At 34.9% G+C, this 27338-nt stretch overlaps 1 protein-coding gene across 2 annotated transcripts in view; it reads right to left on the bottom strand.

Moving 5' to 3' along the window:
• Positions 1 to 1095: 1095 nt before the first annotated feature.
• acss2 (acyl-CoA synthetase short chain family member 2) overlaps positions 1096 to 27338 on the bottom strand; it is a 30742-nt gene continuing 4499 nt past the window's right edge. Inside the window, exons 3-19 of one of the 2 annotated variants that reach the window (XM_048177898.1) lie at positions 25702 to 25793; positions 25469 to 25572; positions 25107 to 25179; positions 22006 to 22081; positions 20033 to 20144; positions 16074 to 16121; positions 12789 to 12926; positions 12516 to 12686; positions 12245 to 12378; positions 8335 to 8467; positions 8178 to 8234; positions 6528 to 6608; positions 6222 to 6330; positions 6047 to 6115; positions 5557 to 5733; positions 2389 to 2463; positions 1096 to 2297 (exon numbers count right to left, since the gene is read on the bottom strand). In XM_048177898.1, coding sequence (XP_048033855.1) covers positions 2170 to 2297; positions 2389 to 2463; positions 5557 to 5733; positions 6047 to 6115; positions 6222 to 6330; positions 6528 to 6608; positions 8178 to 8234; positions 8335 to 8467; positions 12245 to 12378; positions 12516 to 12686; positions 12789 to 12926; positions 16074 to 16121; positions 20033 to 20144; positions 22006 to 22081; positions 25107 to 25179; positions 25469 to 25572; positions 25702 to 25793 — 1777 coding nt within the window. In that variant the 3' untranslated portion in view covers positions 1096 to 2169. The remainder of the gene's footprint in view (positions 2298 to 2388; positions 2464 to 5556; positions 5734 to 6046; positions 6116 to 6221; positions 6331 to 6527; positions 6609 to 8177; positions 8235 to 8334; positions 8468 to 12244; positions 12379 to 12515; positions 12687 to 12788; positions 12927 to 16073; positions 16122 to 20032; positions 20145 to 22005; positions 22082 to 25106; positions 25180 to 25468; positions 25573 to 25701; positions 25794 to 27338) is intronic. The other variant, XM_048177899.1, reaches the window with a different exon arrangement.

The following is a 27338-nucleotide window of genomic DNA, read 5'->3' as shown; positions in this document are numbered from 1 at the left end:
ACAACCAAAGCTTAAAAAAAACCACGAAAAACGGGACCTTTAAGGCAAGCGCGAGCTCCGTGGGCGTGGAGCACGAGAATTAAAGGGCCAGTAACCCTGAATCGGCTCATTTATAATTATGCCCCAAAATAGGCAGTTAAAAAAATGAATTAAAAAAAATCTATGGGGTATTTTGAGCTGAAACTTCACAGACACATTCAGGAGACACCTTAGACTTATATTACATCTTTTTAAAAAAAGTTCTAGGGCACCTTTAAAAAAAAGAAAAAAAGGGCAACCATACTGAATCAGTGAATTGAACTGTGAATGATTCGTTCAACCCAAATTATAATCTGGACCAAATCCGACTCAAAAGAATGATTCATTTACTGATTTGGCTAATGAGTTCAACCAAAGACTGCTGTGTTCAACTCAAGAATGCGGGTGTTGACAACAATACAGTCTTAAAGGTACAGCAGCAAAAACAGGCTGAATTGTCATGTAACAATATTGTTTTGGTGCACGAAATGTTGCATAATGTTAAAGAACTATAAATTGTGCCTCTTTTTACTGGTTTCTGAATTGTAGATTTAGGATTTAGGAGAAATGCTTTGTTTAGTTGGTTTTTGGTCAAAAAGGTCAGAAAAGGTCCAAATGTTTGAAGCAAAGTCCCTTTAAAAAAAAAAAAAAAAAAAAAAAAAAATATATATATATATATATATATATATATATATATATATATATAATATTAAAAATATATATATTATTTGATCAAAAATACAGTAAAAATTTTTTTGAAAGTTTTAAGTATTTTTGAACATTTTAATATGCTGATTTTGAGCTCAAAAAACATTTTTTATTATTATCAATATTTTAAACAGTCGTGCTGCTTAATATATTTGTGGAAACTGATACATTTTTTCAGGATTTTCTGATGAATAGACAAAAAGAAAAACAATGGTAAAGTCTTTACTGTCACTTTTGTTTAGTTTAATGCATCCTTGCTGAATAAAAGTAATAATTTTTACAGCTCCATCATAAAACAAAAGAAAAATTAAATTACCCTGCAGCACATGCACATGCAGAAAAAACACACAAGAAAGAGCACAAAAACGGTTTCAAAATTTCAGCACTTTATTTCACCCAGTTCTGTTTGTTGCTCTGCACAAATGAATTGATTACAAGGAAATTAATGAAAAGGAAAATAAAGGGTAACAAAACAAAAACAATCTAAAGTTCATAGATTCAGTCACTCATCATATAGGCTAGTGAGTGTTTAGAGGGTTGAGAAAAGCACAGACAGCTGATACTCATCCACATTAACAGCTATGAAAAACAAACTCGACCAACAAAACAAAAGCAATTAATGCCAAGCTGGAAGAAATCAATCTGACAACAGTAGAAATACAATCCAGTACTGGTGCATGAGAGCACCACACACTCATGAAACTGCACTTTTCTCCAGAAAATGTTTTATGAGAGGACACCTTCCCAATATAAAATATGCCATTTACTCCATGTGCGTATGTTTTCAAATGAACATACAGCCTTTATGCAGTCAACCAAAGCTCTTTCATATAACTTTCCTGGAGAAATATAATATCAGTTCACACACAAGCTTGCAAACTGTTCCAGGGTAAAACATACATAGTTTTAATATACTGAAACACCTGCATGATACCATGTTATTCTGGTAAATATTAATGCATGCTTTGGCTTGTACAGAAAGTTAAATGTTAAAAATGAAACTTTCGACCAAAGCAGAGATTTAACACACAATAAAACCGTGACATGTGCAGTCTTATTTACCATTTTAGTGGAGAAAAACACAAATGATAACCTGTTTTTAGGTTATGTTGGCACAGTGAAGTCATATAAAGATTAATGAATAAACTGAACATGGATAAAAGAGGAGGAAATGATAAACAAATTAAACAAATAAACTTTTGGGGTAAAACAATGATTTCTAATATACAAGCGAGTCCTGTAAAAAATGCAGTTAAAACTGTGCCGCTCCCAAACCTTGGGTTTTACTAGCGATTTCTTAAAGTCTTAAGTCTTTTTTGTTTTGATTTCATTCTGTCTGCCTGCTAGCATTATCCTAAACTTCATTCTAAGCTCAGACTCATCCTTTTCCTCCCAGAACTGAAGCTTGTATTGGGGCCAGACAGTGTTCGATGCCCCCGGTGGTCACACAGCAGCACAGCAGCGGTTGTCAAACAGCTGTTCAATGACGGAGCTGTCCGCTAATGTAGACACGTCACCTAAATCCCGCTCATTACACGCTATCTTCCGCAAGACACGACGCATGATCTTACCTTTGAAAAAATACACAGAAGCACATTTAAGTACCATCATAAATATTAAAGTTTTAATGAGAATTATAAATAAACCATCCAATATTAATACCTGATCTGGTTTTTGGAAGGCTGGGAGCATTCTGAATGTAGTCAGGTGTAGCTATGGCACCAATCTTCTCTCTCACTGTTTGAAAGAAAGAAATGAAAAGAAAGCCATTACTTGTAGTGTACGATTAAACAAAAATCTTTATTTAAGTCATTATTGTTTAAACAGCAGCTCGAAACACAAGGAATAGTTAATAAAATAAGAATATTAGAATTAAAATAAGAAAATTTGTGAGCTTTGGCAGATTACTAGAAGAGATCACCAGTAAGAAAACGAAATGAAACAAAAAAGACCGCAAATATGTCTTTTTTTAATGATAATTCTGTGATTTTTTCACTCGTATTATTAAAATAAACTTTTATAACTGCTGAATATATTTGTGGAAACTAATACTTTTTTTCAGGATTCTTTGATGAATAGAAACAACATTTATTTGAAATTTCTTTTTACAAAAAAAAAGTCTTTACTGTAACTTTTGGTCAGTTTAATGCATCTTTGCTGAATAAAAGTAATTATTTATTAAAATAAATTTTTTTTACAGACCTTAGAGACTTCATTAAGGAGAAGCTCCACCATAAAATAAAACAAAAATCAAATTACCCTGCAGTACAGGCACATAATAGAGTACATCAGGGATCACGTGTTTTTGAATTTAGCGGCGCACGGGTTCCCTCGATCGAAAGCCTATGCATTTTTCTCACAGACTTTTGGAAAAATTGCAAAAAAATAAGCTCTGTGTTTCACAAAAGAACCACTTTAAATCCTCATTATGAGTCCTAATCATAAATACAGTGCATGTTCACAATAACAGTTGAAATAAATAAAAGAATGATTTAAACTCACATGGAAACTCATGCTTTCATTTTGATATACACATTTACATTAATATTACACTTTCACTATTGCCGATAAGCACTGAAATTACATTATGCAGTCATTACGGAGAAGTTAAACAAAAATGATATTAATTTAGATAGTAGATGTGCTACTTTCGATCACTTTTCCTGTGACACGCTGCTTTAATGACAGCGAGGAGCACAATACTAAACTGCAGATGTTATGACAAAATATTTTAGCGAGAACGACGATCAGTGATGCACACTTAACTTCGATATTATGGCAGACACTGCTGGATTCGGTGGTCGAACGGACCGTTGTCCAGTTTGAATAGGTCCAATGATAATATCTTACTGTACAACCGCTGTCATGTGAAGGATCTTCAAACAATTATGAAAATACCACTGTATTTGAAGGATGTAATTTGAGGAAAACAGTAAGATTTGCACGTTTCCTTTTTAAAATATTTTGTCAGTGACGTGCCGAGTGAGACAATTGTATTTACACTGCAATAAATAAGTAGGCCGATCTGTTTCCACTAAAAATAGCCTATAAACTTCCTAAAAGAAATGTTCACCTTATCAGCAAAACTGCATAAATTTGACCTGAAGTATTTTATACAATTTTGTTTTTATGGAGATTTTGATATTATATTTTGATATTTGATTTATTCCAAAACATAAAGAGAATATTGGATGATATTTATCAGTGTAGTGTATTGCACAAATGACATTTATAGTCCATATCTAATATTTTCCAATGTCTCGTACCTTTGATGGTGTTAGGATTAGTCCACTTTTAAATAAACTTTTCCTGATAATTTACTCACCCCCATGTCATCCAAGATGTTCATGTCTTTCTTTCTTCAGTCGAAAAGAAATTAAAGTTTCTGATGAAAACATTCCGGGATTTTTCTCCTTATAGTAGACTTGAATGGGCACCAAACAGTTGAAGGTCAAAATTAGTTTCACTGCAGCTTCAAATTGTTCAACACAATCCCAGATGAGAAATAAGGGGCTTATCTAGTGAAACCATCGCTCATTTTCTGAAAAAAAAATTGGAAATTATATAAGTTTTAACCTTAAATGCTCATCTTGAACTAGCTCTCTTCTTCTTCTCCTCTATTAGAATTCCAGCAGTGTTGATGGTGCTAAGCGTAATACTGCCCTCCACAGGTCAAAGTTTGAACTAATTGATATATACTACTGAACTAGCATATTACATGTGAGAATCAGTTCAAACTTTGTCCTGTGGAGGGCAATAATACACTTAGCAGAGTCTACACTGCTGGAATTCTAATAGAGGAGAAGAAGCGAGCTAGTTCAAGATGAGCATTTAAGGTTAAAACCTTTATAATTTTCATTTTTTTTCAGAAAATGAGTTATTGTTTCTCTAGATAAGCCCCTTATTTCTCATCTGGGATCATGTAGAACAATTTGAAGCTGCACTGAAACTAATTTTGACCTTCAACCGTTTGGTGCCCATTGAAGTCCACTATAAGGAGAATAATCCTGGAATGTTTTCATCAAAAAATGTAATTTCTTTTCAACTGAAGAAAGAAAGACATGAACATCTTGGATGACATGGGGGTGAGTAAATCATCAGGAAGTGTTTATTTGAAAGTGGACCAATCCTTTAACATAGTGTCACGAGGATGGGAACGTGCATGGAAATGATATGCAAATGAGGTTATGCATAGTAAAACTGGGCGTCGTAAGCTCCATATATGGTGATTTCGGGGAGGAGACGGGGTTGAGATGCACGAACACACAATCTTCCTCTGACTGGGATTTATAAAGGGATTTGTGCGCAGGTTCTGGCGCACGCATGGTTTTATAAATCTGAAAACTTTTGTGCGTACGCAGAATCTAGCTTTTGCGCGTACGTACACTTTTAGGATGAAATCTACGGAGAGTTTTATAAATGAGACCCCAGAGCTTCTAACAGTGACACAATGATTGGCTCTTATTTAGTTATTCTGCCATATTGCGCGGTGCTCTTTCTCCCATTCATCATAATACGAGTGCACCATCTTTCTATATATACAGTCTTTGGAGATCACCAGTAAAAAAAAAAAATGAAACAAAACAAAAAACAATAAAACATAAAACTAAAAACTAAACAGCTGTATGACTTCCAAAGACTTGGAAGACTGCGAATAAGTTGGACAGATTGTTTTTTTAATGATAATTCTGTGCTTTTTGGGGCCCTTTTTTTAAGTTTGATGGTATAAAATCACTTTGTTGTATAGAAAAGAGCACTTCACATGGGGTCCGAATGACATGGGAGTGAATACATGATTTTTGCATGAACTATTCATTGAAGCAGGCATACCTTGCTTTTTAAGCTCCGCCTCCAGCTTTTGGTTGTAGTTGATTCCGTCATTGAGGGTGACAAAACAGTAGAGGCTCTCGCCTTTGACAGGGTGTGGCCTCCCCACCACCGCTGCCTCAGCCACGGCTTCATGCTCCACCAGAGCCGACTCCACCTCTGCAGTGCTCAGTAAGTGCCCTGAAAACAGATCCACCAGCAATGTAAGCCTTTGCTCTATTACAGGTCATTTATTATACTGGCACTGGCTACTTCAACGCTTTGTAAATCAGAGTCATTTCAGTAAAGAGACAGAAAACATGCAAGATGTGTGGCCTGAATTTCATCATCTTGTCTTCGAAACTCATTCATCTGCATTATTTCAACATCTGTAAGTCCAAGCCACACATTCTCTCTCTTCACACTAGGGGAAATTACACAACAGGAGAAGTTTTTTTCTTGATGGGTATTGTGCAAAACAATGAATGCACAAATGTCCTCATCCTCTACTCACCAGACACATTCAGCATGTCATCTATCCTTCCAGTGATCCAGTAGTACCCGTCCTTATCTCTACGACAACCTGGACAGACACGTGGCGCGTTTATCTAAAGCGCAAACTCTCACTTCACACAATTATACGAAGCACATTTACTGTAAAACTGAAAATGAATCACAGCACAAATTACCATCTCCAGTCACATAATATCCAGGAAATTTCTTGAAGTAGGTGGTCTCAAACCTCTGGTGGTTCCCATACACGGTTCTCATCACACCTGGCCAAGGCTGTTTAAACACCTGAGGAAGAGAGGAGTGAGTGAACACCACAGCTCTTGTGTTTCATGTGATTTATTAGTGTGAAGAATTTTAAAACTAACATGAAAATCAAATGAAATGAATGGTAATGAAATTAAATATTTTTTAACTAAGAATACAAAGCATGAGGGGGTGGAATTATACACAAAAAAAAAAAAGAGGAAAGAAGATCACTGTACCAGATAGCCTTCACTTGGTCCTTCAAGTTCCTCCCCTGACTCATTCAGAATAGCAGGTACAACCCCAAAAAAGGGAAACGTCTACACACATTAACCACCATACAGAAGTTAGTAAGCGATTCTACCACATAAATCTCAAATTAACATGTTTCTGTTTTTTAGAAACAGAAGTAATTATTTTTCTTCTTATTTTACATTATGCAACAAATGCTGTTAATGCAGATCAACTTGCATCCTTTGTTACTTTGTGCAAATATACGTTTGTAAACTTGTAAACTCTGCAATGAAAAACTCACAATTCTTGCTTTTTTTTCCCCTCTCAATTGAGAGTTTATATATTGCAATTCTGACTTTTTTTGTCGCAATCGAGTTTATATTTTGCAATTCTGGCTTTTTTGCAATTGTGAGTTATAAAGTCCAATTCTGACTGAAAAAAAGACAACCTCAGAATTGGAAGTTTATTCCCTGGTTTCACAGGGCTTAAAGGGTTAGTTCACCCAAAAATGAAAATTCTGTCATTAATTACTCACCCTCATGTCGTTCCACACCTGTAAGACCTTCATTCATCTTCAGAACACAAATTAAGATATTTTTGATGAAATCCGATGGCTCAGTGAGGCCTGCATAGCCAGCAATGACATTTCCTCTCTCAAGATCCATTAATGTACTAACATATTTAAATCAGTTCATGTGAGTACAGTGGTTCAATATTAATATTATAAAGCGACGAGAATATTTTTGGAGCGCCAAAAAAAACAAAATATCGACATATATAGTGATGGCCGATTTCAAAACACTGCTTCAGGAAGCTTCGGAGCGTTATGAATCAGCGTGTTGAATCAGCTGTTTGGAGCGCCAAAGTCACGTGATTTCAGCCGTTGGCAGTTTGACACGCGATCCGAATCATGATTCGACACAAAAGATTCATAATGCTCCGAATCTTTCTGAAGCAGTGTTTTGAAATCGGCCATCACTATACAAGTCGTTATTTTGGCTTTTTTGGCGCACCAAAAATATTCTCGTCGCTTTATAATATTAATATTGAACCACTGTACTCACATGAACTGATTTAAATGTGTTTTTAGTACATTAATGGATCTTGAGAGAGGAAATGTCCATTGCTGGCTATGCAGGCCTCACGGAGCCATCGGATTTCATCAAAAATATCTTAATCTGTGTTCTGAAGATGAACGAAGGTCTTACGGGTGTGGAACGACATGAGGGTGAGTAATTAATGACTGAATTTTCATTTTTGGGTGAATCTAAGCCCTGTCTGTGAAACCAGGCTTATATCTCACAATTGCCTGTTATAAAGTATAAAGATATACTAAATTTGCAATTCTGAGAAAAAAGTCAGAATTGCAAGTTTATATCTCGCAATTCTGACTATTTTAAAGATATGTCAGTGTAAGTTACTTTCAGTTAAAGCAGATAGAAAATAAATAAAGAAATTATTAAATTAATAAATAGAAAATATTTATTTTAAACTGCAATAATATTTCACAAATTACCATATTTTGGATCAAATAAATGCAACATGTGAGCACAAGGGACATCTTACAGGCCCCAAACCTTTGAACGATAGTCTATCTTTTTATTCATTGCTACATTTTTATTATTTATTATATTCATAGCACAATGTTCACTCACGGCAGAGCCAGGCTTCAAGGGCGTAGCGGCCGGCAGAGGGGTCATCACATGCCCACCCTGAGGAAGACACAAAAGAGACAAGTGACTTTACGGTAGACAGCTTCAAAGCAACATGGATGTTACTGCTCTGATCTGAGTGCTGTAATTCAGTGGATACCGTCTCAGTCTGCCAGAAGGTGTCCACCACCGGACATCTCTTCTCTCCCACAACGCTGTAGTACCACTGCCAGGCTTCTGGGTTTATGGGCTCCCCGACTGTCCCCAAAATCTTCAGGGAGGTCCGCTTATACCTGATGACACAAACCATTGCAAAGTTTTGTAAATGTTACTATTTTTGTAAAATGTGGAAAATAGTTCTATAAAAGACTGAGTAGATGCATCTGTTGGTACTGTATCAAGGTTGTGGTCAGAAAGTCGGCACATACTGGCACCAGTTGTTATGCAAAAGCACACAATGCACAGCCAATGGACTTATAAACGCTGCTCTGTTAGCAGACTTTGTAAGCAAACAGAGTGCAAGACTGAACACAGAGCAATCCCATAACACACAGAGATGAATACTATCAAGCATTACCATATCGTTTCATTATAGTAGTAATCATAAAGTTATATCATCAAGTTTTATCTGGAAATATGAGATCTAAGATCTCCGTTAATCATCTAAGTGTCTTATATACAACATAACCAAGCAATGGCAGTTATAAATAAACATTCATAATACTTATTCCTAAACACTATACTTTATACTGTAAACACTATATTGTATGTACTATATATACAAAGTGTGTCAATGAAAAATATTACTGGATAAGGATTTCACAAAAAAACTATTTCGAGGTATTTTGATAGCTGAACATAAATATTGGAAAAGAAAAAAAAAAATTAGGATCAGTAAGATTGTCAGTAAGAAGTCTCTTATGCTCATCAAGGCAGTATTTATTTGATCAAAAATAAACATTTTCAGCATCATTACTCCAGTCTTCAGTGTCACATGATCCTTCAGAAATCATTCTAATATGCTGATTTGCTGCTCAAGAAACGTATGATTATTATCAGAGTTGAAAACAGTTGCTGTGAGTTGTTCTTACATTTTTTTCAGGATTCTTTGTTGAATAGAATACTATGGAGTCAAATTAATGCCTTAAAGTTTTGCACAAAAATAAAGTTTTGCAAAACACAAAAAAGAATTGAGCAATAAAAAAATGTTTTGCAAACAAAAATAAAGAATTGCAAAGGAAAAATAAAGTATTGAGCAGAAAAAAAAAAAAGTTTTGCAAACAAAAATAATAAATTGCAAAATAAAATAAAATAGTGAAAAAATAAAAATATAATCAATTACAAAAATCATTGACAGCTGTAATCCTATTTTATCTTTGCCACATATTTTTCATGCTCAAACCTACTAAATCATTTGCAACGCTCATTTTATTCTGCGTTTCAGTCAAGCGTGCGCTCACGATACCGGTTTTCCTTTGCGCTGCACTTTTCTGCGCGGATCTCTTTATGGCACTGGTTTGACGTGGGGTTGGAGTCAAGAAACACGTCATCGGCAGGAGACGCAGATCGCAACAGAACAGATCAAGCATAGAGACAGAGCGCATTTATTATAATCTGAAAACCACGCCCACCGGGGGAAAAACAATCCAACCGTCTCCAGGCTGACTTGTCTTTTCTGACTCATTACAAAAAACAGAACAATGCCTAAAAGCTGCTGTGTGACAAGATGTACAGCTAACAAGCTAAAAAACCCAGAAATAAGTTTTTATAAGCTGTCGACCCCAAAAAACTAATGTTTAAGGACACAAAAGTGGACACAGGCAGTGAGACAGAGCGCAACGGGTCATATTACTATGAGAAATGCATTGGAGCGGGGCGTAATCGGCGACAACATATGAAAAACAAACCATTCATTATTTTTAACCACGTCAAAGAATTATTTCACCTGTCGCCGATTACGTTCCCCTCCAATGCATTTCGCGGAGGCGTGCCCCGTTTCTTGACTCCACCCCCACGTCAAACCAGTGCCATAAAGAGATCCGCGCAGAAAAGTGCAGCGCAAAGGAAAACCGGTATCGTGAGCGCACGCTTGACTGAAACGCAGAATAAAATGAGCGTTGCAAATGATTTAGTAGGTTTGAGCATGAAAAATATGTGGCAAAGATAAAATAGGATTACAGCTGTCAATGATTTTTGTAATTGATTATATTTTTATTTTTGCACTATTTTATTTTATTTTGCAATTTATTATTTTTGTTTGCAAAACTTATTTTTTCCCGCTCAATACTTTATTTTTCCTTTGCAATTCTTTATTTTTGTTTGCAAAACATTTTTTTATTGCTCAATTCTTTTTTGTGTTTTGCAAAACTTTATTTTTGTGCAAAACTTTAAGGCATTAATTTGACTCCATAGAATACATCATTGACTTATATTTATTTGTAACGTCATAAATTAAGGATGCACTGAAATTTCAGAGGGCCGAAATCAGTGAGCGAAACAGACGTTTAATCAGTGCTTTTTGACTGTGTTCAGCGTCTATTTCGTGACACAACCTGGATAAGCTACAACAGTTAAACATGTGAGCTGTGTGGACACTAGCAATATTAATTTCTCAAATTTAATCGGTAATGACATGGTTTATTAAATCTAAAATCTTTTAGTCTGTACCGTTTTCTGTTGAAGCGTGAAAAAACTTTTGTACATTAGTAGCGCACTGCCATTCAATAATCTCAAAAACGTTTGAACTTTGTTACTTTTAATATGAAGCAAAGTCTCAACTTTAAAATTCTGTCAATTTTATAAGGAAATTCAAACACTAAATGTTGTTTTGGTGCTCTTTAACACGGCGTGACAGATCGCTGTAACCGCCTACGTGAACGATCATCTCTTCCTCTTTACTACCAGTTACAGCAGGAAATAAACAAGGTATGTTAAAAGATATACTACAACTTACCGAAATGAATCCTCATGTAATCACTGTTTTAACCATGGAAAGTCATCAAATTAAACAGCTTGTAAGCTATACACTGTCACTTAACATTATATTTACCTCAAGAAAGCTATTCAATGTACATAAACTCATTAGTTAGCTAGGAAAAATAACTCTAGAGAAGAGGATTTTGCTAAATATATGCAATGGATTACATATTCATTATATTTTTACTTAAACTATTAGTAATGTCTTCAGTTTGTCATTTAAATGTTTACATTTCACCAACAAACTAGAGTAGAAATAATTCTGTTATCGAAAGTTAATATAAAAACTGTAATTTAAATGTTTGTACAACTCAGTTTTAGATATTTAAGTGTTGATTAAAATTTGATTAATTAATTGATTATTAATTTATTATTTATTTCCTGTTTCGGTTTTTGGCCAATTGCATTGTTTCGGCCCAGAATTTTTATTTCAGTGCATCCCTATTATAAATATCTTTACTGTCACTTTGAAGTATTACATTTCTTTTATATCTAAGAAATAATTTTCTTTAAAAAACTTGTATTGACCCCAAATCTTTGAACGGTAGCATATTTTTCCTATATCAATTTTTTAAAATTATTTTAATATTTGTGACCGTGGACCACAAGACCAGTCATAAGGGTAATTTTTTTTAAAATTGAGATTTATACATCATCTGAAAGCTGAATAAATAAACTTTCTATTGATATTGGTTAGGATAGGACAATATTTGGCCGAGATACAACTATTTGAAAATCTGAAATCTGAGGTTGCAAAAAGTCGTCCAAATGAAGTCCTTAGCAATGCATATCCACTCGCAAAAATACATTTTTGATATATTTACGGTTGGAAATTTACAAAATATCTTCATGGAACATGATATTTACTTAATATCCTAATGATTTTTGGCATAAAAGAAAAAAAAGATAATTTTGACCCATACAATGTATTGTTGGCTATTGCGACAAAAAAGGGTCACATTTGATTAATTTCCATGATTTTTCCAGGCTTGTAAATCACATTTTTAAAACGTTCTGATATTGCGAAAACGGTCTGAAATTTTCCACGACAACAGAAACCCTCTCTAGTGTACTACATCAGACACCAAACTCACTTCTGAACGGGCTCACTGCCGTACTTCATCAGGAGCCGGATGGCGGTGGGTGCTGTGTAGAACTTGGAGACTTGATATTTATCAACAATCTCCCACATTCGGCTCACATCCGGGTATGTGGGAAGACCCTCAAACTAGGAACAGAAGATTTAAAAATCACATTCATATTATACAACAATAAAAGCCTACGTAGAGGAGTCAATATGCTTAAAAAGTGACTTTCAAGGGCAAAATCGGACACAAAAAGTGTTTCTCAGGATGTTCCCCTCACCAACACACTGGTCGCACCATTGGCCAAGGGCCCGTATGTGATGTACGAGTGACCGGTGATCCAACCAATGTCCGCAGTGCACCAGTACACATCATCAGAGTGATAATCGAACACCATCTTAAAGGTGGCCGCAGTGTAGAGCATGTATCCACTCACTGTATGCAACACACCCTAGCGGAGTGGTAGAGCGGGAGAAAAAGAGGGACAAATAAGAGATATAGACGAACAGCAAATAACGCACCACAGGTAGATTGGGTTGTTTAGAGGATCTACCTTAGGTTTCCCAGTAGAGCCACTGGTGTAGAGGATGAAGAGCGGGTCCTCTGAATCACACCAGACAGGCTCGCACTCCTCTGACGCTCCACCAATCAGAGAGTGCCAACACAGATCCACCTCAGGATTCCACGGCACCTGCACCAATCACAGCACAGAGCGCGCTCATAGTTAACTCGTGTTGTCACGCTTCAGAGAACAAAACATTTTGGGAACCTGATGTTATCAAATCAATCTGTGAAGGCTATAAACTGCTGGATTGAACAGAACAAATGCTGCTTTCAGGTCATGGGAAGTTCCTTGTTATAATCGTAGTTATAACATAATGCATGTTCAAGTGATTTTGGTTGTTTGTAGAAGTAGTGCAACAAAATAATGATGCACATCAAGTGTGTAACTGATGCTTTATCTAGTGTGAGTACTTTAACATTCTCACACTGCCACACAGGATGATGGGAAACGTAGTTTGATAGTCCGTCGTTTCATAAACTGGCTAAATGACTGAGTAATATTTTTAAATCGTCACAACTCCAGTTACTTCCTCATTTACAAGCACCATTTGTACAGAGCAAACTCCACCAATTACATTTGTGACACTACCAGATCAGTGTTATGTATTATTTATATACTATTATGATTTTTTTTTTTTTTCCATTGTAATTTTATGTTAAGCTTTAGTAATTTTGTTATGTGCTTTTGTCATGCATTTTTATTAGTTTTTTCTTTTTATTAGTACTTCAGCTTTTTTATTTCTGATTTTCACCAAGTTTTTCGAAAAATATAATTCAACGCTTTTGCTTTCCCCCCAAAAAACTTTGCATTTGCAAACTGTGGCGTCAGACATTCATTCATTTCGTAAATACAACTATTTCAGAATGACTTGAAAGCAGCAAAAGATTAAATGAAAAGAGTGTTGTATGCAAATAACGCATATAATACGTTATTTAGGGGCTCATGTTGGTATTTATTTCAGTTCAGTCTAACCAAAGTGAATGCAGCACAGATGCCCGTCTGCTTTAGTCATTTTCAAAACTGAAAGAGAAAGCATCTGAAAAGATCAGGTTTAGTTAATAACACAAAAACACTAGACGGACAAACAAAAAGAGACGTGAACACAACAGAAAAGCCTAAAGATCTAGTTTTTCATGCAGCTCAGAGACTAAGGGAACACTATACGAGCACTTGAGTTCATTTAAGTGACAAGAGCATTTGCATGGAGCTCACAGGAGAGAGTTAGTGTTTGACTACACAGTGAGAACCGTCAAATCCATTAGACAGCCTGAGCGGAAAAGGTTTCAGCACATAAAGCTGCTAACAGAGTCTAGTCACTACAATGATATAAGAGCTTCCCAGATACATTTCTGATGTAATCGTGCACTAGTAGACCAATAAAGTTGAGGTGAGGAAAACATTTAGAACATGGACACAAAGACACACTATCATTTAACAGAGATGTGGCTATCAGTACTTTTACTAGGCACAGTAAAAGGTTTCAGTGCTAGCTCATGGATCAGAACTGGCGATCAAATCAAAAGGAAACACTTCATAATTCACAAAAGCATTAACAATAAGTATAATGCAGAACGGGTCAGTAGTTGACATTTCTAACTTTTTTTTACATCTCTGAATGTAATGAAGTATTAAGTAATTGTTTAATTTTTTACATCATAAATGTTTTTAATGTTAATGAAAGTTTTTATGAAGTGTTACTGAACAAACCAATATTAAAGCCAAAAACATGACAAACACTCCCATACAAAAGTTTATTATTATTATTATTATTATTATTATTATGCAAGGATGCATTCCATTGATTAAAAAGTGTCAGTAAAGACATTTATAATATTACACAAAACAATTTATACAAAACACTATTCTTTTGAACTTTCGATTAATTAAAAAAATAGAATATATATAAAAAAAAATAATACTTTTATTCAGCAAGGATGCATTAAAGGGCTAGTTCACCCAAAAATGGGGAAATTTTATATATATATATATATATATATATATATATATATATATATATATATATATATAGTGTGTGCATGTAAATTAAAAGTAAATATAATTTATATATAATATATATATACACACACACACACACACACATATATAAGTGTGCGTGTAAATTACAACTAAATACATTAAAGAATTATATATACACATTTTATGTGTGTATGTGTGTGTGTGTATATAATTTTTTAATGTATTTAGTTTTAATTTACACGCACACACATATGTGTGTGTGTGTGTGTGTGTGTGTGTGTGTGTGTGTGTGTGTATATATATATATATATATTTTTAATGTATTTCTTTTAATTTACACACACATATATACATATATAATATGCGTCTATTTACTTTTAATTTACACGCACACTATATATATATATATATATATATATATATATATATATATATATATATATAGAGAGATCATAAACATGAAATTGTCCAGCCATAACTTCCTGAATAAACATGAGGAAACACAGAGGCCAAATTTCCTTAATCATTCATCAAATGAAAATATATATATATTCATTTTTGGGTGAACTAGCCCTTTAATGCATTATTGCTGAATAAAAGAATAAAAATAAGATATATATAAAAAATTTAATTAAAGTTAAAAAAATTGTTTCGTGTAATATTATAAATGTCTTTACTTGACACTTTTTAAATCAATGGAATGCATCTGTGCGTCATAATAATAGGGGGAGTAAAAAATTTTAATTTTTGGTTGAACTATCCCCTTTAACCCTTTAAGAAGAACAAAAAGGAATATTAGAGGTTAATGTCAACTTAAATACCTCATCTATGGTCTGCTGTCAATTAAAAGAGTACATTATTTCTAGTAGTCAGTTTGTGTAAAAAACAAGTTCAAACAAATCAATTATCATAGGTAATGGACTGAATACTACACATGCCATGCATTAAAACATTAAGTTGCTAATAAGGCAGAATATGCCTTTATGGCCTTATGATTGAACGCCAAGTCTGATGAGTGTGTAAATGGTGAAATGCATTTGCAAAAGCAAACACACAGAGACACACACACACACACACACACACACACACACACACACACACACACACACACACACACACACACACACACACACACACACACACACACACACACACACACAGTGTTGTGTGAGGAGAGTGATAAAGGTCTCAAGCCATCCCTAAGAGTGAGAGAGCCGCCCATGAGCACACAAACAGGTGTTAAGACAGGAGGAGTTAAAAAAACAAAACGTTATGCACAAAGGAGACATGAAATACCTGTGGGGGAGGACGGACCTTCCTTACTCTTTCTTTCTGTTTCTCCTGCTAAAGGGGGTTAATGGAGAGATTACTCACATCGAAAGAGGAAAAGGACACAGACATGGACCCACATTGAGGGAGAAAAAAAAATGCCAAAGATCTTTTGCATGAAAGTAAAATCAACATTATTAGAATTACAGGTTTAAAAAGAGGTCAGCTTGCATCAGTAAACGCCACACACAAGACAACCGTTTCAAAGGTCTTCGGCACAATAGCTCCGAGAAATCATGCCAGACCTTTATGGATTTACAACCGTTACACAAAACCTTGGATAAATAACCAAGAGATATCTGTAACACACAGGACAATGCAAGACTCAAAACTCCACAGGAGATGTACAGGACAAGAGTTAACATTTGAGAGACCAGAACAAAGACTTTATGAAAGGGATACTGCAGTCATTTTTCATCTGAATATATTCCCCACTTACATGGACAGATCAGGTGTAATGATACATGAAGACCTGCTTGTTTTCATGAGCAAAATGTGTCGCTTCTTTTTAACCTCCATTAGAAGGTCAACTCATAGGGCTTTGATGTAAAAAACAAAAAAAACAAAACATAATTCGTTTAAACTCAAATCGAATAGCGCCAAAGCCATGGCCTGGTGGTTAGCGCATGTGCTCATCATGCTGGTCTGCATCTGTCCTGATTTCATTCCTTCCTCTCTGTTTACAGTTATATTCATGTATTATGGGTAATTATTGAGTAAAGAAGTGTTTCCAAGAAGTAATCTCAGCAATTTTATGTATACTCTCGTTCAAAAGTTTGGGGTCAGTAAGTTTTTTATTTTTATTATTATTTAAATGAATACTGTTAAGCAAGGATCTATTCAATTGATCAAAAGTGACAGCAAGACATTTATAATGTTACAAAACATTCTTTCCTTTTGTTACAAAGACTTCCTATCATGGTTTCCACATAAATAAGCAGCACACCTGTTTTCAACATTGACAATAATAATAATAAATGTTTCTCGAGCATCAAATCAGAATTTTAGAATGATTTCTGAAGGATCATGTGACACTGAAGACTGAAGTAATGATGCTGAAAAATAGAAGCTTTGATCACAGGAATAAATTATTATTATATTTAACAAATTAGTATTATAATTTAATTATTTATACTAAAATTAAAGTTTTTACAGTATTTTTTTCAAATTAATGCAGTCTTGTTGAGCATAAAAGACTTCGGTAACACTATAATAACTGCACACTATGAAGCATTAGTTAAGCATTAGTTAATAGTTATTTCATCACTTATAAAGCATTAATAGACATTAGTAAGTAGTTTATAAATACAGCTATAATTGCTTTATTCTTGATTTATAAGCATATCTATAATGTGTTTAATAATTGTATTTTCATACTTTATTAATGATCAATTTATCATTTCTAAATTAAGTATTACATATTTACAAACCAGTTATTTAGGAGTTGTCAGTAGTTCATTTAGTAAGTGTAAGTAAATGATTAATAAACTATTTAAACATTCATTTATACATCTTATTATTTAGACACATAGTAATAGTTACTTAGTGTGTTAGTAAATGTTTTATTAACACATATTCCTACTGTAATTCATGATTAATTCAGGTAATTATAAAACATTTAGAAGCAGTCAGTTAACTATTTTTTTACTATTTATGCTTTGTAAAGCTTTTATAAATGAGATTTAAAGGTTCAGTGATCTTCTGCACTGCTGTTCTCTAATGTTTTAAAGTTAGTACCGAGGTAGTTTTGACACTGGGAATATGTATTAATATAGCATTTATTAACACGCTAAGTAACTAATACTATATGTCTAAATAATAAGATGCATAAATGTACATTTAAATATTTTATTAATCATTTACTTACACTTCCTAAATGATCTTATGAACCACTGACAACTCCTAAATAACTGGTTTGTGAATAATGTAATACATAATTTAAAAATGATAAATTGATCATTAATAAAGTATGAAAATACAATTATTAAACTCATTATAGATATGCTTATAAATCAAGAACAAAGCATTTATAGCTGTATTTATGAACGGCTTACTAATGTCTATTAATGTTTTATAAATGATGAATTAACTATTTACTAATGCTTAACTAATGCTTCATAGCGTGAGTTATTCTAAAGTGTTACCAAGACTTCTTTCAGAAGCATTAAAACAATCTCACTGACCCCAAACTATTAAATGGTAGTGTCTATCTTTAATTTGGTCTCTATTGATATCGGCGATTGAAAACCCCATAATCCTTGCTTAAATATCTATTACCACTGACCTGACAAAATGCATATGTAACAGATATAATTAGTGTTGTCAAAAGTACCAACTTCGGTACTGAAATTTTAAAAATGTGACGATACCAGCATTTCCCCCTAGCATATTAAATAGTTGGCCATTGTGTTCACGAGCTCAACAGATATGTCTGTGATTGGCTGCAATGATCAACGCTTCAAAAACATGTTGTAAATAGACATCTTAATAGACACAGATACACAGGGGAGCGTTTGAAAGCAGGCTTCTCTCAGCGGATCCCTAATATATCCGCTAGTTGACAGATCCACTGATTGACGCCTGCTTTCAAATGCTCCCCTGTGCATCTGTGTCTATTAAAGGTGCCCAAGAATGCTTTTTCACAAGATGTAAAATAAGTCTAAGGTGTCTCCTGAATGTGTCTGTGAAGTTTCAGCTCAAAATACCCCATAGATTTTTTTTAATTCATTTTTTTAACTGCCTATTTTGGGGCATCATTAACTATGCACTGATTTTTTCAGAGCGCCGCCCCTTTAAATCGCGTGCTCCCTGCCACACAAGCTCTCGATTATATTACAGCGCATTTACAAAGTTTACACAGCTAATATAACCCTCAAATGGATCTTTACAAGATGTTCGTCATGCATGCTGTATGCATACATCGAATCATGTGAGTAAAGTATTTATTTTGATGTTTACATTTGATTCGCTATGAGTTTGAGGCTATGCTCTGTGGCTAACAGCTAATGCTACACTGTTGGAGAGATTTATAAAGAATGAAGTTGTGTTTATGAATTATACAGACTGCAAGTGTTTAAAAATGAAAATAGCGACGGCTCTTGTCTCCGTGAATACAGTAAGAAACGATGGTAACTTTAACCACATTTAACAGTACATTAGCAACATGCTAACGAAACATTTAGATAGACAATTTACAAATATCACTAAAAATATCATGATATCACGGATCATGTCAGTTATTATTGCTCCATCTGCCATTTTTCGCTATTGTTCTTGCTTGCTTACCTAGTCTGATGATTCAGCTGTGCACAGATCCAGACGTTAATACAGCCTTTCCTTGTCTAATGCCTTGAACATGGGCTGGCATATATGCAAATATTGGGGGCGTACATATTAATGATCCCGACTGTTACGTAACAGTCGGTGTTATGTTGAGATCCGCGTGTTTTCCGAAAGTCTTTTAAACAAATGAGATTTACATAAGAAAGAGGAAGCAATGGAGTTTGAAACTCAATGTATGTCTTTTCCATGTACTGAACTCTTGTTATTCAACTATGCCAAGATAAATTCAATTTTTCATTCGAGGGCACCTTTAAGATGTCTATTTACAACATGTTTTTGAAGCGTTGATCATTGTAGCCAATCACAGACGTATCTGTTGAGCTCGTGAACACAACGGCCATTCAGAGGTGTTTACGAATCCACTCAACAGTGCTCAAAATGATAGGGGGGAAATGCTGGTATTGTTTTAAATTTCAATACCGACTTGGTACTTTTGATAACCCTAGATATAATCTAAGGGAAAAAAAACAAAAAAAAACAAGAGTACGCTGGGACTATAGCAATGTGAAGATGTCCGTAAGAGTAAGAAACATATTCAGATGAAAAAACTATGATGCCTGTACGGCTGTGGTGCAGAAGTTTACCTGCAGGTCAGGACAGGCACGTTTCGCTGGGGGTGACAGCGAGCCCGGCGGTGAGGCCTCATCTTCCTTTGTGAGGTGTTTTAGCATTATACATTTCTCCACTGTGAAAGACCTGACAGTGTGAAAGACATTAGAGAATCAAGTGAACAGAAAACAGACACTCTGTTAAGCATGCACACAGCTACAGTGGCCACTTTATTAGGGGTCCACTATTTCTTCCTCAAACTCATTTTCAATACGAACACCACTTCCATTCTCCAAAACTGACTAAATAGTTTGGGGTCAGTACGTTTTTTTTTGGGGTTTTTTGGAAAGAAATTAATACTTTTATTCATTAAGGATGCATTTTTATTGATCAAAAGTGACCGTGGTAACACTTTACTTGAAGGGGTGTGCATAAGACTGACATGACACCTTCATAATCTTGACATGACACGTGTCATGAATATGAAGGAGGTTTTATGAATGTTTATGACAACTGTCATTAAGTGTCATTCGCTCAATTATGTCATTTTTAATGCAAAGATGACATTGTTTGAGATGTCTTTGTTATGACAACTTGACATAAACCAACACATCATAACCTGTCAGTGTCTTTGTCATGACAACTTGACATTAGCAAAACATCATAACCTGTCATAAACATGACATAGCAGATTAATTATCAAACTTAAAAAAACTACTTAGCTTTATGGGTTAACATTACATTACATTATTTTGGTAACACTTCAGTATAGGGAACACATATATAAACGATTAACTATGACTTTTCCCTCAATAAACTCTTAATTTACTGCTTATTATAGTTAATTGTTAAGTTTAGGTATTGGGTAGGATTAAGAATGTAGAATAAGATCATGCAGAAGGCATTAATATGTGCTTTATAAGTACTAATAAATAGCCAATATTTTAGCCATATGAATGCTAATATTAATAAGCAACTAGTTAAAAGACCCTAAAATAAAGTGTTACCATTATTTTATAACAGTGTCATCTTTTTTATGAAATTTGAAATTGTCTATTATCTGACCTTCTGTTGGAGGAAACTTAAAATAAATAAATAAATAAATAAATAAATAAACATGAAATGAAAAATAGTCATGACGCTGTTATAAAATTATTTGTCAGAGTATTGTCACTTAATGACATTTTAATGACAAGTTCAATTTGTACCACTGTACTTGAGCTCAAGATACATATTCATGACACTATTATAATGGCCTCATGTCAAAACCAACCACATGACAGTTTAATGTAATGTTAACCCATAAAGCTAAATGATGTCAAGTTGTCATGACAAAGACACTGACAGGTTATGATGTATTGGTTTATGTCAAGTTGTCATAACTCGGACATCTCAAACAATGTCATCTTTGCATTAAAAATGACATAACTGAGCGAATGACACTTAATTACAGTTGTCATAAACATTCATAAAACCTCCTTCATATTCATGACGTGTCATGTCAAGATTATGACGGTGTCATGTCAGTCTTATGCACACCCCTTCAAGTAAAGTGTTACCATGACCGTAAATACATTTATAATGTTGCAAAAGATTTATATTTCAAATGTTTTTATACATATAAAACATTTTTTTTTTAAAGACTGAAGACTAGAGTAATGATACTGAAAATTCAGCTTCGCCATTAGAGGAATAAATTACATTTATAATATATTCAAATAGAAAACAGATGTTAAATTGTAATAAAATTTTCTGATTTGTTATTATAGCTCTGTTGAAATCTAAAATGATCTCACTGTGTGACTAAAGGCTGTAAATGCAAGAATTACTGTCCAGTCCAGCATTTCTTCCTCAAAAATTCTTTTGAAGAAAAACTGAATCAGAGCCAAACATTTTTCCAGTCTCCTACTGCTTCTATTCCACATTTGACAAATTGAATCTAATAAAGTGGCCACTGTGTGTACGTGCACATTTGATGAAACGACTAGTTAACTAGAGTTTCTCATACTTGTCCCTGCATTTCTGTAGCGCTTCATCGGCTATAAGCTTCAGGCTGATCAGCTTATCACCACGGTAAAACCCATCTGGGGAGGGAAAGAAACACACAATAAAACAACTTTTATTTACTTGCATTTCACAGAAAATCCCAAAAAGACAAAGACAGTAAACTTTTATTAGGTGATAACAGATGTTGGTCTTATCGTGGCTGAGATGTTTATTTTATGGTTATAGTCCACTCTCATGCTCAAAGACTTTGACGCTACCTACACATCTAGTTTCAGTGAAACATCTTTTTACAATTACAATCAGGCACTGTAAATATCCTGAAATTTTGCCACAAGACTGATCGTTATAGTTTAGAATGAACCATAGGACTAGAGCTGCATGATTAATCGTATTTAAATTGCGATAACGATATCTGCTTCTTTCGATTATTTAAAAATTATCGTTGCGATATTGGCTTTCTGGTTATTTGTCTTAAAAAAACGTTTTGACAATTTGGACATTTCTGTTATCTTGCATTGGTAAAGAGCCTCCACTATCTGTCCTGCTTGGGGTTGCTGGATGTCAAGAGAATAAATCTCCCAACTGGAGCTTTTCTCTTAAAAGGATACATTTTCTGTCCTGTGTTTTACTTAACCATGCACACATGCGCCGATGATCTGACTACACCGACAATTATGTACCTGTGTTCACGAGGCCACATGCGCGAATTGCTGCTACTAAACCTGCGAGTAAACTTCTCTTTCACAAACTGTAATAAATACAAAAATGAATCTCGACCATATTGTTTGCGATCATGGTTGGTGAATAAATGCACTTACGCAACCTCTATGCTAGAACACAAAGTAAATTAATACTGGAATTAAGATTATTTGATGTGTGATGAATCTATCGTAGTTGGTTAAATGAACTCCATGCGCCACCTACAGGCATATTAGGTGAAGTGAAATGTTACAATCCCTTTTCAAAAGTGAAAGTGACATGTGAAGGCCAAGTGGTAACCCATACTTGGAATTTGTCTTCTGCATTTAATAGGGCTCAGACAATACATCGATTCTCGATTCATGATACAAAGTATCTGGAGCACTTCTGATATATTCTGATGTATCGCGATCCTCTCTCGAATCGATTCTGAGCTTAATTTTTAACAGCAGATGGCACTACATGCTTTAGAAACGCCTTCTCCTTTCTACAACCCGAATTCCGGAAATGTTGGGACGTTTTTTAAATTTGAATAAAATGAAAACTAAAAGATTTTCAAATCACATGAGCCAATATTTCATTCACAATAGAACATAGATAACAAATGTTTAAACTGAGAAATTTTACAATTTTACGCACAAAATGAGCTCATTTCAAATGTGATGCCTGCTACAGGTCTCAAAATAGTTGGGATGGGGGCATGTTTACCATGGTGTAGCATCTCCTGTTCTTTTCAAAACAGTTTGAAGACGTCTGGGCATTGAGGTTATGAGTTTCTGGGGTTTTGGTGTTGGAATTTGGTCCCATTCTTGCCTGATATAGGTTTCCAGCTGCTGAAGAGTTTGTGGTCGTCTTTGACGTATTTTTCTCTATAGGTGAAAGATCTGGACTGCAGACAGGCCAATTCAGCACTTGGACTCTTCTACGACGAAGCCATGCTGCTGTAATATCTGCAGTGTGTGGTTTAGCATTGTCCTGCTGAAATACGCAAGGCCTTCCCTGAAATAGACGTCATCTGGAGGGAAGCATATGTTGCTCTAAAACCTTTATATACCTTTCAGCATTCATAGTGCCTTCCAAAACATGCAAGCTGCCCATACCGTATGCACTTATGCACACCATACCATCAGAGATGCTGGCTTTTGAGCTGAACGCTGATAACACACTGGAAGGTCTCCGTCTTCTTTAGCCCGGAGCACACGGTGTCCGTGATTTCCAACAAGAATGTCAAATTTGGACTCGTCTGACCATAGAACACTCACTTTGAAACAGTCCATTTTAAATGAGGCTTGGCCCACAGGACACAACGGTGCTTCTGGACCATGTTCACATATGGCTTCCTTTTTGCATGATAGAGCTTTAGTCGGCATCTGCAGATGGCACGGCGGATTGTGTTTACCGACAGTGGTTTAGTTGGCATCTGCAGATGGCACGGCGGATTGTGTTTACCGACAGTGGTTTAGTTGGCATCTGCAGATGGCACGGCGGATTGTTTACCGACAGTGGTTTCTGGAAGTATTCCTGGGCCCATTTTGTAATGTCATTGACACAATCATGCGATGAGTGATGCAGTGTCGTCTGAAGGCCTGAAGACCATGGGCATCCAATAAAGGTCTTCGGCCTTGTCCCTTACGCACAGAGATTTCTCCAGTTTCTCTGACTCTTTTGATGATGTTATGCACTGTAGATGATGAGATTTGTAAAGCTTTTGCAATTTGACGTTGGTCTTCGGCCTTGTCCCTTAGGAACATCTTTTTATGCACTGTAGATGATGAGATTTGTAAAGCTTTCACAGCTCTGCCCATCTTTACTTCTGAGAGACTCTGCCTCTCTAAGCCCTTTTATAGCAAATCATGTTACAGACCTGATATCAATTAACTTAATTAGTTGCTAGATGTTCTCCCAGCTGAATCTTTTCAACATTTCTTGCTTTTTCAGCCATTTGTTGCCCCCGTGCCAACTATTTTGAGACCTGTAGCAGGCATCAAATTTGAAATGAGCTCATTTTGTGGATAAAAGTGTAAAATTTCTCAGTTTAAACATTTGTTATGTTATCTTTGTTCTACTGTGAATAAAATATTGGCTCATGTGATTTGAAAGTCTTTTAGTTTTCATTTTATTCAAATTTAAAAAACGTCCCAACTTTTCAGGAATTCAGGTTGTAAACATGGCAAACTCTTGCCATGGAGTTCCCTGTCACTACTCAAAAATCCCAGCCACAGGCTAAATAGCTTTTGATAGTAATACGATTACTGCCACGTTCAGTCTCAAGACTTGTGAACAATATGAAATGCAGCACTCTTTTGCAATAGATGGAAATTCAGCTGATTAACTTTGGGATTAGCAGAGATTATATACTTTGAGTAAATTAAGTCAGATTTTTTTCAGGCATGCTTTCCTTACCAGCTGTTATAAGAAGACAGCACTGAGAGTCCATGATCCTCTCACACAGCGACTCGGCGGAGAAACCAGCAAACTGGGTTGGGAACACAAAAATGTAAATAAATGTAAGTAAAATTTTTCTTTAATATTAAGTTTCTGGTACAGCGCCAGATCTTTTTGGCAAAAAGTCAAACTGTTGAAAAAAGAAGAAGAAAAAAAAAAAAAAAAAAAAAAAGTCTGATAAAGATCACACCTTGCAAAACATGTATAGGTACTTCGTTTTTACATGTTCTTTTTTTAAAAAGCTGATTGGGCAATGCCGTGCTCCAGCTAAATTCCAAGGGAAGACAGAGGAAATGAGTCGCAAATGACAAAGGACTGACCACAATAGAGTGAACCGCTCCAATCCGAGCACAGGCCAACATGGCCACCACCAGCTCCACCACCATGGGCATGTAAATTGACACACGGTCACCTTTCTTCACGCCTGCACAGTCAGAGAGAAAAAGAGAGCAAGGGACCGACAAGAGGACAGTGCCTTAATGACTACATCTGTGTCAAATCTTTAACCTGCTGCTGGTCACTATTATACCGTTCTTAACCATTTCTGTTTTACCTTGTGACTTGAGGACATTAGCAAACTTGCAGACTTGCTGGAGCAGTTCTCTGTAGGTCACCGTCTTCTCATCTCCAGGTTCATTACCCTCCCTGTACAAATTAATACCAGAAATATTACTATCATATACCGTTCAAAAGTACTTTTAATGCAAGGATGCATTAAATTGACAGTAAAGACTTTTACTATGTTATAAGTGTTCTTTTTTAGAAAGCAAGATTTCTATTTCAAATTAATGCTGTTCTTTTGAACTTTCTATTCATCAAATCTTGAAAAAAAAAAAAGAAAAAAAAAATCATGGTTTCCACAAATATTAAGCTTTCAACACTGGTATTAGCAAGAATCATCATTATTATATTGATCAATACTAATAATTGAGCACCAAATCAGAATATTAGAATGATTTCTGAAGGATCATGTGACAACGAAGACTGGAGTAATGATGCTGAAAATTCAACTTTGCATCACAGGAATAAATTACATTTTAAAATATATTCAAACAGAGAACAATTATTTCAAATTATAAAAATATTTCTGTTTTTATTGTATTGTTGATCAAATAATTACAGCCTTGGTGAGCATAAGAGACTTCTTTTAAAACTTTTGAACCGTGGCGTATTTCTTATAGACATATTTTCAAACTTAGTTCATTCAATCACAGTCATGACTCATAATCATGTATATTGATCCTTGAGTACTAGTTATGTTCAATGGCAAAGTATGAATTGAGACACAGAGCAAGTTGACAAAACAGATTTGTGCATCTCGTGTTCAATTCTATATTTTAACTCTCACTGTTTATTTCTGATATATTCCAATTACTGTAAACCTCTGATAACACTATTTTACCATGAGAAGTGCCCTCAAATGTCCCCTTCAGGTTAACGTGTAACTTTTTATTTTTTTTCTTTGGATGTCAGCAGACATTCTTAAAATAGAGCTGCATTTTGAGTCTGACACAGAAAGGAAAAGACCACAACTGCTGGAAAGATGCAACATTCAGTGTTTCAAACTGAATTCTGTAATGACTTATGTTGTAACAAGAAATGATTGAAAACTTTAAAATTGCTAAACTGGCATTGCAAAAGCAGAGAATCAGCAACTGCCCCAAGCAACATTCTGTACACGTGAAGTACTTGAAGGCTATTTCTGTACATCTGAATGCTAATCAACAATGACTGCCAAAAAAACGTCCTCATGAATTGCATTGACAGCATTCAGCACAGATAAACTGATCCACTGCAATGCACATGAACAAATGAAGCCTATGAAGATGCAACACTTCACTCTGGGTGGACTGCCATTGGCAGGACCTGGTTCAAGCTTACTAAAATAGCTCCAATGTGCCCCTGCCTGTCAGCAAGCCTATGTATTATATTATTATATGAATATAATAACAGCCCAGCAATACTACATCGACTAAAGTGGACTAAACAAGTGTAGGATAGTGGCTTAATATACAGGTCTTAACCTAAATACAAGTGTGGTTTAACCTAGTGGCTAAAGAATGGGGCTGGTTACTGAAAGGTGGTAGATTACAAATTCGGTAACGACCAAATCATCATAAACCAAATGTTGATTTAGAGGTATTAAAGTTGTGCTTTTTTGAATATTACCTTTCATGCAGTGTGTAAAAG

Source organism: Megalobrama amblycephala, linkage group LG24 (genome assembly GCF_018812025.1).
Source record: "Megalobrama amblycephala isolate DHTTF-2021 linkage group LG24, ASM1881202v1, whole genome shotgun sequence".
Taxonomy (NCBI): Eukaryota; Metazoa; Chordata; class Actinopteri; order Cypriniformes; family Xenocyprididae; genus Megalobrama; species Megalobrama amblycephala.
This window is presented reverse-complemented; position numbering and strand designations above follow the sequence as displayed.